Source organism: Panthera pardus, unplaced genomic scaffold (genome assembly GCF_024362965.1).
Source record: "Panthera pardus isolate Hobbes unplaced genomic scaffold, ASM2436296v1 HiC_scaffold_6, whole genome shotgun sequence".
Lineage (NCBI taxonomy): Eukaryota > Metazoa > Chordata > Mammalia > Carnivora > Felidae > Panthera > Panthera pardus.
In genome coordinates this window covers 10,160,813-10,176,240 of record NW_026526991.1, presented here as the reverse complement: position 1 = coordinate 10,176,240, position 15,428 = coordinate 10,160,813, and the positions used below count along the sequence as shown (strand labels likewise).

At 58.3% G+C, this 15,428-nt stretch overlaps 2 protein-coding genes across 4 annotated transcripts in view; one reads left to right on the top strand and one right to left on the bottom strand.

Annotated features, from left to right (window-relative positions):
- TUBGCP6 (tubulin gamma complex associated protein 6) overlaps positions 1 to 10,200 on the top strand; it is a 30,670-nt gene extending 20,470 nt beyond the window's left edge. Inside the window, exon 26 of one of the 3 annotated variants that reach the window (XM_053894851.1) lies at positions 10,000 to 10,200. The gene's annotated coding sequence lies outside the window, so the exon portion shown is untranslated. Of the gene's footprint in view, positions 1 to 390; positions 597 to 784; positions 928 to 9,999 lie in introns of those variants that run through there. The other 2 variants (XM_053894850.1, XM_053894849.1) reach the window with 2 other exon arrangements.
- SELENOO (selenoprotein O) lies at positions 36 to 14,782 on the bottom strand. The gene is made up of 9 exons (XM_019447285.2): positions 14,173 to 14,782; positions 8,966 to 9,169; positions 7,443 to 7,623; positions 6,062 to 6,192; positions 5,404 to 5,684; positions 2,004 to 2,154; positions 927 to 1,112; positions 595 to 751; positions 36 to 492 (listed from the first exon to the last, which is right to left on the bottom strand). The coding sequence occupies exons 1-9, from the start codon at positions 14,751 to 14,753 to the stop codon at positions 352 to 354; spliced, it is 2,013 nt and encodes a 670-aa protein (XP_019302830.2). The 5' UTR covers positions 14,754 to 14,782; the 3' UTR covers positions 36 to 351.
- Between the last annotated feature and the right edge of the window lie 646 nt (positions 14,783 to 15,428).

Sequence of the window (15,428 nt, the reverse complement as noted above, 5' to 3'; positions counted from 1 at the left end):
AGGGCGGGTCAGGGCGCAGTGACCACACAGAGACGGGCCAGGGAAGCTGCTGGTTTATTTGGGGACCGTGTCTGCCCGGTAGGTAGGGGGCCGGGGCCGCTCTGCCCACCTGGGCCCGCTCCCCACTGCTGAGCTCCTGTCCTCGCACCAAGCGGCTTTTGTGGGGAGCGCACCGAGCGCGGGGCGGGGCTGCTGAGTCTGTGTCAGACAGAGACGGGTCAGGTCCTGACTGGACGTCTCGGCCGTCATGGAGAGACGGGGCGTGGGGTCGCCCGCGGGGTGCCCACCGCCTCAAGGACTCAGCGGGGCTCGAGGCCTCGGGGGCTCCACGTGTGGAGGCCTCCGAGGCAGTTACGAGGATCACGTGACACACAGTTCTGCCGCCCACAGCGGGGGCTTGCTGCCGTAGGAGTGCCCCTCGGCCTCCGGGACCTCGGCGGCCTCCCCCTCCCTGTGGTAGGGGGTCTCCAGGAGCTTCAGCACCCGCCGCACCTGGAGAAGAGCAAGAAGAGGGCTCTTAGGGCCTGCCCGTCCCTCCTCACCCAGCCCCTGCTGCCGGACCCAGGGACGGAGGAGGGGCAGGCGTCCACTCGCCTCTGAGAAGTCTCCGTTCTCGGCAGCCTCGATGGCATTCTGTGCGATGTAGTTCCGCAGGACGTACTTGGGGTTGCTGGCACGCATGACGCGCAGGCGCTCGGCCCGCCAGGTGTCACTGTCGCTGGCGCCCTCCCTGTCCTTCTCCAGCCGGGCTCTGGAATCACACCCGAGTTCATCTTTCCGGCAGATGCCCCCTCCCACGTCTCCCGGGCTTGGTTCCCTGCGTGGGGAGTCGTCTGCAGCCACGTCCCGGGGAGATGGTGGTGACGCGGGCGGTCAGCGCCCCGACCTGGAGCCTCGCCGGCCCCGGACGGCAGGGCCGGCCTCACCTGTACTCCCGGAGCCAGTCGGCCCAGTGGCTCGTGTTCCTGCTCAGAAGCTCGGCCGAGCTCAGCTGCTCTAGCCGCGACTGCTGCTCCACACGCTCTAGTTCCTTGGTGACGTTGGCTCGGGTGCCGATGAGCGCGAAGAGCTGGGGGTTCGACTGCGCCAGCATCAGCATCATGGAGAGCTGCCTGTGCAGAGGGGCAGCGTGAGGCGAGTCCCGACCACTGGGCGCACGGAGGAGGCGGCAATGGCTTCAGCGGCTCTGCTGTGCCACCGCCGACAGCCCCGGTGTGTGTGTGGGGGGCGGGGGGGGGGGGTGACCCGGGCCCGACGGGCGAGGCGGCCGTCCACCCCTGCTCTGCGGCAGCCCTTCCGTGTCGTGGAACGAGCGCACCCCGAGGGGCGGGTGCTGCAGGCTGACTTCTCCCTGCCGCTTGGCCCCTGCCTGTGTCCCGACCCCACAGTGACTTCCCCCAGGGGAAGGTCACTGCTGGCTGCTTCTCCACAGTGACCACAAGGCTGGGTCCTCGAGGGCCCGGCGGGCAGGGACAGCACCGACACCCCCTTCCCCAGTCACGCTGGCTTTGTGTTCCATAGGCCCTGCTAGCCGGTCCTCCCTGTGCGTCCTGGCAGCCAGCAGCCACTCACCACAGCGCTGCACTAAATTCTCTCGAACCACGGTCTGTTGGCTTGTTTATCAAAACCCGGAAACCATGCTTCCCACGCCTTACTCGGAGCATGGGCTGCACCCTCAGGACACCGTGTGCTCCTCCAGGGGAGATGGCGCGGGAAAGCGTGGCCCGGCTGGTGATACCCGAGGGCCCACGGAGTCCTTCCTGGGCAGATGAGAGCCATTCCGGGAAGCTGCCCCCCCCCAGCCTGTGCCACTGGCCTCCCTGTGCGGTGGCAGCATTGCCGCCCTTCCCTCTGACCGGTGGGCCTCGGCGCCACAGATGTGGGGGCCCACCCACCTCCCCAGGTGCCCTAGCTAGCTCTCCCCAACATCCCAACATGCTCTGTTCTGAATGGTCCTCTCCTTCTGGAAGCCCATTCCAAGGAAGGGAGGCCTGGGTACCCACCGGGGATCCATCTGGGGTCGGAAGGCGAGCTTCAGCTCCTCCAGGGAGGCACACTGTGCGGTCAGCGCATCCAGGAACTCGGGCATGCCCTGGGGCTCTGGCCCAACTGGGAAGGAGCTCAGCAAGTGGAAGGTGTTGGTGAAGTCGGCACCTGCAACACGCCAGCGCTCAGGGTGCAGGCGGAGGCCTGGCCCTCGCCTCCCGCACCAGCGCCCGCGACGCCGGGCAGCCTCGTCAGGGTCGGGTCCGAGGGCTCCCGACCCCTGCTCTCCAGACGACTCCTCATCCCCACACACCTGCCACCCAGCTTGGCCACCACTCTGAGGTCGGTACGGCAAAGGCACCAAGGTCATCCCCTGGCCACTGTTGCTGTGCTCACAAGCCCCCCAGCCTACTAAAGGAGCCACGGGGCGTCAGGGAGAAGCCCCTGAAACACTTCAGAACAAACAGGGCTCAACACGCAACAGATACTGAGAGTCCTCGGGCCGAGTTGTTGAAACACTAGGAAAACATCCTAAAAATACATACAGAAGGAAATGAGAAGGGAACCAGGACAATAAACGAAACACAGAAGCAGAAATGGAGGAAATGGACAGAAAACAATAAAGCGGCAGAAGTCCTCGTGGGTAAAGATTTTAAAAGTAAATGGATCAGCAGACGGCCTCTCCTGTGCTGTCCTGCCCACCTCTCCACACTGGTGTCCTCCATGAACTGCTCTAGCTTAAAAAAAAAAAAAAAAAAAAGACTGGCGGATGGATTTTTAAAAAGACAGAGTGGCTGGGGGGCTCAGTGAAGTGTCTCTTGATTCGGACTCTGGTCACGATCTCACAGTTTGTGGGTGCGAGCCCCGTGTCGGGCTCTGTGCTGACAGCACTGAGCCGGCTTGGGATTCTGTCTCCCTCTCTTTGCTCCTCCCCTGCTGTCTCTCATGCAGACTCTCAAATTAAAACAAAACTACACACTGTCCATAAGATACTTTCAACTGGTTGAGTCAGACAAGTAGACTTTCAGTAGGAAATCGGTAAATGACCATGGTTTTCCTTATATACTGGTAAAACAGTTCATCAGAAAGATTTTTATAAGTGTATATGCCAAACGAGCACCAAAACTTACAAAGCAAACCTCTGTAAAACGTAACAAGAAACAGAATGGTTCTCTAAGAGCTGGAGGCTTTAGCAGCCCACTTTGGATAATGGATGGGATGTCTGGACCGCAGACCAACAAGGACATGGGGAACTTGAATGCTTGTCACGCTACTGCATCAGACCTCAACAGAACTCTGTCCAATCTTCTCAGGTACACACGGGACAATCTCCAGGGCAGATCACATGTTCAGCCATACAACGTAAGTCTTAATATGTTTAAAAACACATATCTCTTCCAACCACAGTGGGATGAGAACACAAATCACTAACAGAAGGAAAGCTGGCAAATTCACAAATAATGTCAAAATTAACCAGTGGGTCCAAAAAATAAAAACAAATCACAAGGAAAATTAGGAAATACTTAGAGGCAGGAAAATAAAAACACAGCATACTGAAATTTACAGGATGCCACAAAAGCAGTGGTCAGAGGGAAATTTATGGTGCTAAATACCTGTTAAAAGAACAGATCTCAATCGCAAGAAAAAAGTAAATTTGCAATTGTGTGGTGATGGATGTTAACTACACTTGTGGTAGTGATCATTTTGCAGTGTGTACGAAGAGTGAATCGTGTTGTACACCTGCAACTAACAGTGTTAACATGTCAGATCTCAAAAAAAAAATCTCAATAACTTCATGTTTTACCCGAGGGATTAGAAGAAGAACAACATAAGACCAAAGCTGGCAGAAAGAAAGAAAGGTTAGAGCAGAGATAAATAGAGAACAAAAACCAATGAAACCAAGAGCTGGTTCTTTGAAAGGATCAGCAAGACTGACAAACTTTTAGCTACTGACAAAAAGAGACACGTTCAGCTAAAACCAGAAATGAAAATGGGGCCAGGAGTGTTGATTACACAGAAATGAAAGACTCTGAGAAGAGTGAACTGCATGCTGATAAACTAGATGACGCAGAGGTAATCAGCAAATTCTCAGAAACACAATCCGCCACAACAGATTCCGAAGAAATGGAAAATCTGAGTAGTCTTGTAACAAGTAAGGAAACGGAATCAGGAACCAAAACTCTCACAACAAAGAAAACGTTAGGACGTCACTGGTAAGTTCTACCAAATATCAGGGAATTATCCCCAGTCCTCCTTCAACTCTTCTGAAAAACAGGACAGGACAGGACATTTCCTAACTCATTTTATGAGAGCAGCATGCCTAGATATTGAAGCCAAAGCTACCGCGGACCAACCTCCTGTACAGATGTCGACTGGGGCCCTCCTGATGGGGTCTGCGCCCTCAGGAGAAGAGCCACCAGCCCTCGCTGCCTCTCTGTTCTCTGCCCTGGAAGGAGCTCCACCCCGGCAACCTGGCCACGCCGCACCCCGATCTCCGACCTCCAGCCTCCAGAACTGTGACAGATTGAGGTCTGCTGGGTAAGCTGCCCAGTCTGTGTGGTTTGTTATGGCGGTTTAACTTGACTAAGACGGGGTGTGAAGGGAGGAGCTTCCCCCATGTGTTCATCTCAACTGATGCAAAATGGTAAAAATACTCCAAACTAGGAGTAGAAGGAAACCCTCAATTTCATAAAAGCCGTATGTAAAAAAGCCACAGACAGCCTCATACTTAACAGTGAAAGACAGAGCGCTCCCCTGAGGGCAGGAACAAGGGAACACCCGCTGTACCACTTCGGGTCAACGTGGTACCAGAAGCTCCAGCCAGAGCAGTCTGGTCAGGTCCACACGGGATCCGGCAACTCCGCCTGGAGGTGCAGCCCCAGAACTGAGAACAGGGACTCACACGCCTGCTGGTATGTGTGTTTCCACGGCAGCGTTTTCCTCAGCAGCCCAAGGGAGAAAACAAGTGTGCATCAGTCCGTAACCGGGGAACAAAGCGTGGTCCCTGCACACCACGAGGTACCACTCAGCTTGTGAGGGAACAGAGTCCCGATACCCGCTGCCCCCACCACGGATGAGCCTTGGGGACGCTGCTCGGTGGAGGAAGCCGGCACACGAGGACGGATCCCGTGTGGACCCGTTTCACGTGAGGTCCCTGGAGGAGTCAGATCCACAGACAGAAGGCAGAACGGGGGCTCCAGGGGCTGGGGAGGCAGACGGCGGTGAGAGTGCAACGGGGACAGGGTGTCCGCCTCGCACACTGAGGAGTCTGGAGACACTGGCTGCGCCACAGCGAACGTGCTTGGTGCCCCGACCTGCTCGCTTGATGGCTGACGCGGTACGTCTTACGCGCTGTATTATTTCACCCAAATGAAAAGGCCAGGCCCCCCCGTGGCGCACTCGCCTGGCCACACTCACCGGTCAGGTGCATGGTCTCCAGGAGCTTGGCCACCAGCACTCCATCGTCCTCCAGTTCGGCGCGCACGAGGCCCAGCTTCCTGCGCATCTTCTGCAGATAGTGCCGGCGGAACTCGGCGTCAAACTCCTCCGCCAGGATGGCCTCCCCCAGCTCGCGGGGCAGCTCGGGCTCCAGGGCCTCAACCAGCTTCTGCAGGTTCCATTTGCACACTTCGGGCTGCTTGCTGTATGCATAGCGCCCGGCGTTGTCCGAGGCGTTGCACACGTGGTCAGGGTCGTACCTGCCACACAGGGTGAGAGAGCCGTCAAGGGGACGATGCGGAGCCCCCGGGGGTGCCCAAGGGCCGTGCCTGCGTGGCCACCGCTCCCCTGCCCCTGCCCCGGCCGGACCCCTCTGGCCGGGTACATCCCCCCTGCTCACCACCTGCTCCCGCCCTGGCCCCTTCAGCCCGCTCCCGATCCGGGAGTGGAGGCGCCCTTTTAAAACGCTTCTCTGCTCAGAACCTTCCAGGGGACGTCTTCCTCTGGGAATGGCCAGCCAGGCATGTCCAACAACTAAATGCTGGACAAAACGTCCAGAGCAGATGCATATACCCGCAGGCCTCTCCCCAGCGGTCCCTGCACCGTCGGCGCCCACTTGCTGCCCCGGGCCACTCACCTGTCCAGGAACCCAAAGGGACCGTAGTCGATGGTGAGCCCCACGATGCTCATGTTGTCTGTGTTGAGCACGCCGTGGCAGAAGCCCACACACTGCCACTCGGCCACCATCCGGGCCGTGCGACGGGTCACCTGCAGCACAACAGGCGCGGGTTGCCCCCTGCCCCCACCCCTTCTTTCCCGCCCCGATTCCCGCAGGGCCTGTCCTCTGGCCTCCCCGCCGACACGTGTGGGGAGGACAGGACGGAATGTGTGCGGAGGAAAAGGCATCTCGGACGAGCAGGTGTGTGGAGGCTCCAACCCCACGTTCGCCTCCTCCCTCTTTCGCATACTCCCTGATCGTGGCTTTTACCCAAGAAACCAAAAATGTCAGGGAACCTCGGTATCCCCGCGACTCGGGCCCAGGAGGACAATGGCATGGACATGAGGAAGTCCGCACACGAGCAGACAAATCCTGCCCTTGGTCCAGGCTGCTGTGCCCAGGGCCCCATCTCGTCCTTCGAGCTGCCGGACAAGGAGGCCAATGACCTACCTGCCGCGGCCCAGTGGGCTGCCAGCGGGCCATTCACGCGGCCACATCCACTGCCCATGCAGCCCCCCTGTGCCCCCCACCCCGTGCGGCCTCGAGGGTGCCCGGCCAGCACCCGCAGGCACTGGCCCCAGACACACCTGCCCCGTCACCCATCACGGCTGCGAGCAGAACCCCGAGACACCTCCCGGCAGCCCACAGCCCAGGCGCTTGCCCACAGAAGAGGGCAAGAACCAGAGCGTGGCTAAAACAGGTCAAGAGAGTGGCCAGGGTCAGGCAGGACGAGGCCCCACAAACACCTGCTTGGCACTCCTTCTCATGGAAGCCGTGCTCAAGCGTGCCCCTGCCTTCTCCTTCACCCCCTCGCCGACACTGCAGGCCCCGAGCTGAGTCAGCTGATGGAATGCTGTGGCCACGTTGAGTGTCATGGGTGACCTCTGCACGGAAGCCACGCCTGATGGCCCTTGGGGGGAGGGGAGGCACAGACACAAGCCGCGGGGTCAGCACCTCCATCAAACCGAGGGACTGGGTCAGACAAGGTGTGCACGGCTGGGTACCCAGTGCATTGGGGTCATTCCCTTCACACTTGTCCGGCGGGGCTCGGTGGGGGCACATGGACACACGCCAGTGCCACTGAAACAAAATGATCCTTGGTTTGTCCCAGGACCCCTGACCTTGACGCAGGGTTTCCAAGAAGTCGGTCCTGCTCAAAGCCAACAAGTGGTGACTGGGTTTGGGACAGGGGAGTGACTGACAGGGGCAGGGACACCAAGTGAGAACCTCTGTCTACCAGCCAAGTAGACCGGGTCGTCAGCAGCAGGTAGGGCCGGGGCCAGGGCACCGCCACACCTACCTCCCGGAAGAAGGCCGCATTCCTTTGCACGCTGTTGTCGGCGTGAGCGGCCTGGATCTCGGGATAAAACGTGCCGATCACGTAGTCCAGCATCTGTACTCGAATGTCATTCCTCCCCACACTGGGGCCCTCGCGCCCTGTGTGCTCATCTGCAGACTTAAAAATCTCAAAGGATCCGAACCTGGAGGGAAGACCCAAGTTTTTAACAGGTTAAACGTGACTCTGCCCCGTCGTGGGAAGAAAAGTCTGGCTGCTAGATACCCACCTAGGAGCGTGGGAAGAACACGCTGATTAAAACAAAACCAACAAGAACAGAACTAATCTATTTCAGTGACACAGAACCAGCCTGACTCTGGTCAAGTCCCACACAGCCCCGGGCGTGCATGCGGGACGCCCAGGAACACAGGGCTGACTCCGGGCACGAGGAGGGCTCTGTGCCCATCCCCCTGCGTCAAGGAGCACGTCAGTGACGGGCATCCTGTGGTGGGGTGACAAGCAGGGTCAGCAGCGGCTCTCCACTGGGTGTCACCCGGAGGGTGTGAGGCACCGTTTGGAGACATTTTTGGTTTTTAGGTCTGGCATCAGCCCCGGGAGGTGGTGGGTGGAGGCCAGGGATGCCGCCCGACCTCCTGCCAGGTACAGGGCGGCCGCGCAGCAAAGAGCAGTCTGGTGCTTCTGCAGGAAGAAGCCCTGGGTGTCCTGGGGTGAGGCCGGTCACTGCCCTGGCTCCTCTGTCCCCCAGGGGATGAAAGGAAAAGCCAGGGACTCTGAGCTGTAGGCGTGGGTGGGGCCAGCAGGCACCAGGGGAATGGCCCCGTTGCCCCTGATACACACGGGGTCTGCCCGGCTCCAGGAGGGGGCCCCAAGATGCCACAGCCACTTGTGACAAGCGTGGGTTCAGGTAAGCAGACTGGAGCGTGTGACGCCAGACAGCGCGGTGACATCACGGAGAAACAGGCTTGCGTCAGGAACGGGAACCAGAGAGGGTTCCGGTTAATGAACTGAGTGGAGAATGGCCGCAGCCAACCGGAGCTCGTCAGGTGTGGAGCAGCCTGCGTTCACAGTGACACCAACGAGGCCATTTTCTTGGTGACTTTGATGCAGTTCCTTGTCACGAACTCCCAAGTAAACCGCTCTATACCGCCCCCCGCCCCCGTCCCCCACCGCTGCCTCGGGGGGCCCGCCCACACCAGCCTCGCTCCAGCTACACAGGCTGTTGCCTGGTGGGAACGGCCCGGTGGGGGAGTGTGGGCGGGCGGGGCACAGTGACCCGCACGCGGGACAGGGTTCCCGGCCCAGACACGCCCAGTGCCTTTTGCACCTGCGACTCCGTCCCCGCAGGTGCAGAGCATCTACCTCCTGGCCGGTGCGCTGGCGCTGTTCTAGGGACCCGCCGTGGGATGGGGTCCAAACGGCGTGTCACTGTGGGGCGCTTCATCTACCAGACTCCCCGCTGTCTAAGCACAGACCTACAGCCTGACAACAGCAAGCGTTCAGACAGCCCGAGGGGACCCCGGCATTACCTTAGAAAAGTGGAAGCTATACGCAACACAACCGTGCACTTTTCATATTTTGGATTACCATCATAGAACACGTCGCGGACAACGGTGGACTGGGATGTGACGCAGGCCCCGGCCCGCGTGGTGGGGATGCCCAGGTGGAACATGGCCTCACTGCACAGGAACTCTCGGATGCTCGACCGCAGGACTTTGCGGCCGTCAGCCTGTCTGAAATCAAACACAGGTCATCGTGCCATCAGGCAGGCGTCCACTCGACACCAAGGTTCAGGCGGCAGATGGGAGGGACCGAAAGCATCCTAAGGGCTTCCTAAAAATCACCCACCGGCAGCTCTAACGTGACTGCGCAAGAACCCCATCACACATGCCACCTGGCACTGATGAGGCCCGAACGTCACCCCAGACCCGGCGGCCAAGGCACCGAGTGCCGGCCCGTAGCCGGAGGCCAGACCGACGCCGAGGACGGTGAGGGCCACCTCAGGCCTCCCCAGAGGGAAGCGGCCAAGCGCCACACACTCACCCTGTCCATCTGCAACTTGGTTGTTCCAAAGAATTTGTTTTACAAAAGCACTCCTACTGTAAGGCAGGGCAGGACAGCATCGTTCGCATACGAAAGGGGGATCTCAGAGTCCCTCGGAGGACGGAGGCCTTGGAGGGCTCGAACTGCTTTTTACCCCAAGCCTCTATTATGATTAAGACTTTATCAGAGCAGTTCCAGGCTCACGGCAACGACACAGGCCCCCTGCTGCCCTCGTGGCCCTCGTGGCCCCTACCGTCAACGTCCCCACCAGGTGGGACATTTGTTGCCATTAGCAAGTGTACCTGGATGCGCCATCATCATTCAAGGCCCACGTTTAAACGGGGTCACGCCGAGCGCTGCGGACCGTGGGGCTTTGGACAGATGGGTGGCGACGAGGACCCATCATCGCGGTACCGCACACAGACCGCTGCCGCCTAACCTCCTCGCGCTCCACCCGCTCACCCCTCCCCTGTAACTCATGATCTTTTCTTCCTCTCCGTACTTCCGCCTTCCTCGGAAGCTCGCAGCCAGAGTCGTAGCGCAGACTGGCTCCTTTCTCGTCGTCTTCCTCCATGTCTTCTCACGGCCTGAGCGCTCGCTTCTCGCCTGTGCAGGGTCCTATTCCCTCGTCCGGAGGCACCACGGTCCGTTTGCCTCCTGAAGGACATGCTGCTTGCTTCCGGGTTTTGACAGGTCTGAATAAAACTGCTACAAACATCCACGTGCAGGGTTTTGTTGGACACAGGCTCTCAGTCTTTCGGGTAAACAGCAGGAGCACGACTGCTGGGCCACGAGGTAACAGCACCGCCTTGCAGCCACCAGCAAGTGGGTGGAGCACGTGCTCCCGCTGCCACACGGCCTCCCGGCGCGTGGTGCGGAGGTGCTGTCGGTGCCCCGGGTCTGCCCCCCGCCCACACCCCCCGCAGGTGTGCGGCCGCATCTCGTCGCCGTGAGAATTTGCATTTCCCTGGTAACTCACGATGTGAAGCGTCTCTTCGAGGAGCTTGCTTTCCATCTGTGTCTCCTCTTTGGTGTCAGGTCTGTTCAGGTCTTTGGCCCATTTTAAGGGCCCAGGTTGTTTTGTTTTCTTATGATCGAATTTAAGAAGTTCTTTGTCTACTTCGGACAACACTCCTTTATCAGATGCATCTTTTGCAAATATTTTCCCCCGTCTGTGGCTTTTCTTTTCACTCTCGATTTTGTCTGCTGCAGAGCACAAGCGGTGTTGTTTTGTTTTGTTTTTGCAGAGCAAAAAAGTTTTAACTTTAATGGAGTCCAGCTCATCAATGACTTCTTTCATGGATCTTGCATTTGGTGTTAGATCTAAAAAGTCACGTCCAAACCCAAGGTCCTCCGGGCTTTTTATCTTCTAGGAGTTTTATACTTTTGCATTTAGGTTTATGATTGCTCTGAGTTTACTTTTGCGAAAGGTGGCAAGTTCGCGTCTAGATACCTTTTGTGTGTGTGTTCAGTTGTCCCAGTGCAATCTGTTGGCATGACGATCTTTGCCCCTTCGTCGAGGATCAGCTGGCTGTACCGAGGGGGAGGTCTGTCCTTATTCCACTGAGCAATCCCTTCACCGACACTGCATTTACCTAATGCCTATGGTTTTGCAGTAAGGCTCGACGTCAGTAGTGCCGGCTCTCTGGTTTTGCCATTCTTCGTATCATGTCGGTCACTCTAGGTCTTTTGCCTCTCTGTGCAAACTTTCGAATCCTGTTACCAGTATCTACAGAATGACCCGAGATTCTGTTGGGATTGTACTGAAGTCAAATTGGGACCAAGTGACATCTTGACAATAGTGAGTCCTCCTGTCCGTGGACATGTAATGTCTTTCCATTTCTTTATTTTTGGCATCTTTTATCAATTTTATAATGTTCCTTATAAAGATCTTGTATATATTTTGTTAGATTAATACCTATTTCATTTTGAGGGGTGCTAGGGTAAATAGTATTGTTTTTAACTTCAAATTCAAGTTGCTCATTGCTTATACGGTAAAGGGATTGACTTTTGTATAATTTCGGATCCTGCAACTTTGCTGTAACTGCTTATTCATTTTGGTCACATCTTTGAGATTTTCTATGGATGTTTATCCCCAAACTGAGACAGTTTCATTTCTTCCATCTCCATCTGTATACCTTTAATTTCCTTTTCTTGTCTTACTGTGTTAGCTAGGACTTCCAGTATGATGCTGAAAGGCAATGGTGGGGGAAACAACTTTCCCTTGTTTCTGATCTTAGTGGGAGAGTTTCCAGGCCCTCACCAAGTAGATGGTAGCTGTGGTTTTCTGTAGAAATTCTTTATCAACTTGAGGAAGTTCCTCTCTTCCTAGTTTGTCGAATTTTTGTCACGAATGGGTGCTGGCTTTCGTCAAATGCTTATTCTGCATGTATTGTTACGATCGTGGTCCTCAAGCCTCCACTAGACACATCTAGGCCTCCTGCCTCACCTTGCCTATGGCTCATCCTCGTGTAAGCGACACCTCTAGAAACCAGACCTGGCAGTCACCCCAGAGCTCACTGTGTCGGCCTCTGGCCAGTGTGACCCTCGGTTCACAGCTGCACTCCACTCACCTCCTTCTAGTCTATGTGAGGACCTGTGACAAGGAAACCTGTCCTCAAATGTCATTCCACCCTTCCCTGGCCCTGGGAATTACTTCTCATCTGGTTAGATTTCACTCAGTAGGAAGCTAGCACAGCGCAATTTAATCTTGAATCTGATAGAAATGGTCCTGAAAATATGCAGCCGTATTCTTGCTCGAGGCAGGGTTCTCAAAGCAAAAGCCAGAATTGAACGATTATACAGCAAGGGTAAAGGGCCTCGGAGAGCAGTCCTGCACCCACAGAGCCAGAGGACACATGACAACAGTCCCTTTTCCTGTACACCCATGTCAGTTCCCAGTGCAGCTGCTGGGATGGACCCAACTGAGGGAAAGCTCTTCTGTACCTGCCAGGAGAGGCATATTCTGAAATCCCAACCCCATGGCACGCAGGAGGCAGAGGCGAGAAGTCACCTGTCCACCCCCCAAAAGCCACACCTGGGTATCCAGCAGCAGCTGGCTTTAAGCCACTCGCAGCCACTTTGGACGTTAGCCTCAAGTCTTGCTGAAGTAGGGGACCACAGGACACAGGGAGGGGTGGGGTGGGGTAGGTGGGTGCCAACCTGAGTAAAGGGTAAATTACTGCTTTCTTCTAAAGAAAAAATATTCTAGGGGCACCTGAGTGACTCAGTTGGTTAAGTGTCTGACTTGATTTCAGCTCAGGTCACGATCTCACAGTTTGTGGGATCTGTCGCACAGATCATGTCAGGCTCTGTGCTGAGTGTGGAGTCTGCTTGGGATTCTGTCTCCCTGTCTCTCTCTGCCCCTCCCCCACTCGCTCGCTCTCTCTAAAAATAAGCAAATGTTAAAAAAAATATGTCAGCAGACCTCAGGTCTGAAAACATGGGACTTAAAACTCAAGTCTTCAAATATAAAAAGCAACTTCCAACAGCAGATTACTCACAAAAAGGTTTGTCTTTATAACTGGCAAAAATAAATGACCAAAAAGGAATACATGAAGTTTAAAGGTGCTCAAAAGAATGAACAGGCCTTAGGGTGAGAAGCACCCATTCCAAGGAGCAGAAACTTCCGTTAGCCACCGGTGCAGACAACTCTGAGCAGGTGTGGGTGGCGGTGGCGCTAGGCTGAACTCAGACTTCACAGACAGAAAGGTCTGGAGACTGGGGGATGAGGAAAAACCAGTTATTCTGTGGGTCAGAGGTGGAGCTGCTGCGGGGAGACGGGGAGGGGCGTATTCAGTCCCTGGAGGGAGGGCAAAGGGAAGTGGCCAGAGGGGAGACATGCCCTTAGGTTTTCCCTGAACCTAAAACGACGACTTGGGTATAACTTTTTCAGCCATTTAACAAACACGGACTAAATGCACGAACTGTCTGACGGAAAAGAGCAGAACAGACTGTCTGCACAGAAGAGGCAGGACGGCTACAAGGCTACAAGAGCACCCTGCTGGGTCAGGCTGCTGGGATCTGGAGCCAGGCTCTGGCCCACAGGTGCCTGGAAGCCTGTGCTTGGGAGAATGTCCGCTGGGGGAATGGGATCTGAGGAGGTCTCTCTTGCCCCTTCCAGGGCACTGGCCGCATCTGGGATGCCAGTGTTGGAGGGAAGCAGACTGCTCAAGTAGCTTTCAGACTGCTGACAAATCACCCCGCCTCCCCGGAGCACCGGTGGCCAGGCCGGGGGTGGGCGGGGAGGACGCGAGTGTCTCACGCAGAACTGATTCCAAAGTCCTTGTGTCGTTTATGAGAACGGCACAAGAGCAACTGCCGGGGCTCTGCGATCAGAGGCGGCAGGATCCCCTCACTATACCGGTCGGAGGGGACAAGGGCACTTGGCAGCGGCACTTCAGCAGGGGAGGAGGCCCAGCGGCCACTGCCCCTCCTCCTGTCCTCTCCTTTTGATCTCAGGGCCTTTGCACCAGCTGTTCCCGTCTCCAGGATGCCGGACCCCTCTCATGTCCTATGCCCCTAGGTGAAACTTCCAGTTACATCTCACCCCCAACTAGGGAGGAAAACGGTGGGGCTGCACACACCGGCCCCCGCCCCATCCCACCCGGAGAAGGGCGTGCGGGCCGCTTTCGGGGGTCAGCCCCCTCCGGGCCCCAGCCACCCGCCCCGGCCCACCTGGAGAAGGGCCCACCTGGAGAAGGGCGTGGGGCCGGCGCCCTTGAGCTGCAGCTCCCAGCGCTCGCCGGCCGCCGTGCACACCTCGCCCAGGTACATGGCGGCGCCGTCGCCCAGCTGCCCCGCGAACTGGCCAAACTGGTGGCCGCAGTAGCAGTGCGCGGCGGGCTCGGCGCCCGGCAGCAGCGCGTTGCCGCTGAAGAAGAGCGCGACCTCGGCCTCGCGCGCCTCGCGGGCGGCGTCGTCGGCGGGCGGCGCGCCCAGGCCCAGCAGCGCCAGCGCGGGCTCCGACAGCGCCACGAGGCGCGGCTGGCGCAGCGGCGCGGGCCGCACGCGGCTGAAGCAGGCCCCCGGCACGGGCCGCGGCGCGGACGGGGCGCCCTCGGGGCCGGGCGGCGGCGTCTCCACGGGCAGCGCGCGCAGGGCGCGGTTGTCGAAGCGCAGCCCCGCCAGCCAACGGGGCGCCGGCTCCATGGCAGCGCCGCGTGCGGCGGCCGAGGCGGAGCAGGGCGCGCGCGGCGGGCGCTGGCCCAGGGGCGGCGACCGGACACGGGCTGCCGCGAGCAAAGCCCCGAGCGCTGCCCTGAGAGCGGCCATCCGCGGGGCCGCTGCGGCGGAAGTCCCTCTGCCCCGACAGGAAGTCCCGGCCCCGCGTGCCCCGCCACCCAATCACTGGGGGAGTAGTGTTTACTACTGCGCCTGCGCGGGCCGCGCCCGCGAAGGCCGGTCTCTGATTGGTTGCAGGGTACGCCTGTCCGCTCCTGCGGTTCCGCCCCGCGGCCGCGGAGCGGCGGGCGTGGGGATGGGCCGGGAAAAGGACTAGCGCGCCGGGGGCTGGTCCGCTAGAGCGGACGGGGGAGCGGGGGAACGGGGTCGTCTAAAATGGCTGCTCTGCGTGAGGAGCCGGCAGGTCCCTGGAGGTCCGACCCGGGAAACACCGGACAGTAGGGACTGAGTGCTCCGAGTGGGGTGACCGTGCTGAGCGACGTCCCTAGTAGACCGCCAGGGTGAAGCCAAGGTCAGCCCCGGCCCCGCTCTGTGCCGAGGGTCTGTCTCCGGATCGTCCTCTAGCTGCGCCGGGCACCGGGACAGGAGGGAAAGAGGATGTTTGTCCAGGAAGGTCGGTGGGGACCGCCCGGGAAGAGCCCCAGGGCAAAGCCAAAGCTGAGATTGGGCGAGACTCTGGCCTGGAGCCTCTCCGGTGCAGGAGCGCCTTTGCTCCCGCTCTTCCTCTGCTCGGAGCAGGATTCCTCACAGGAGTTCTGGATTCCA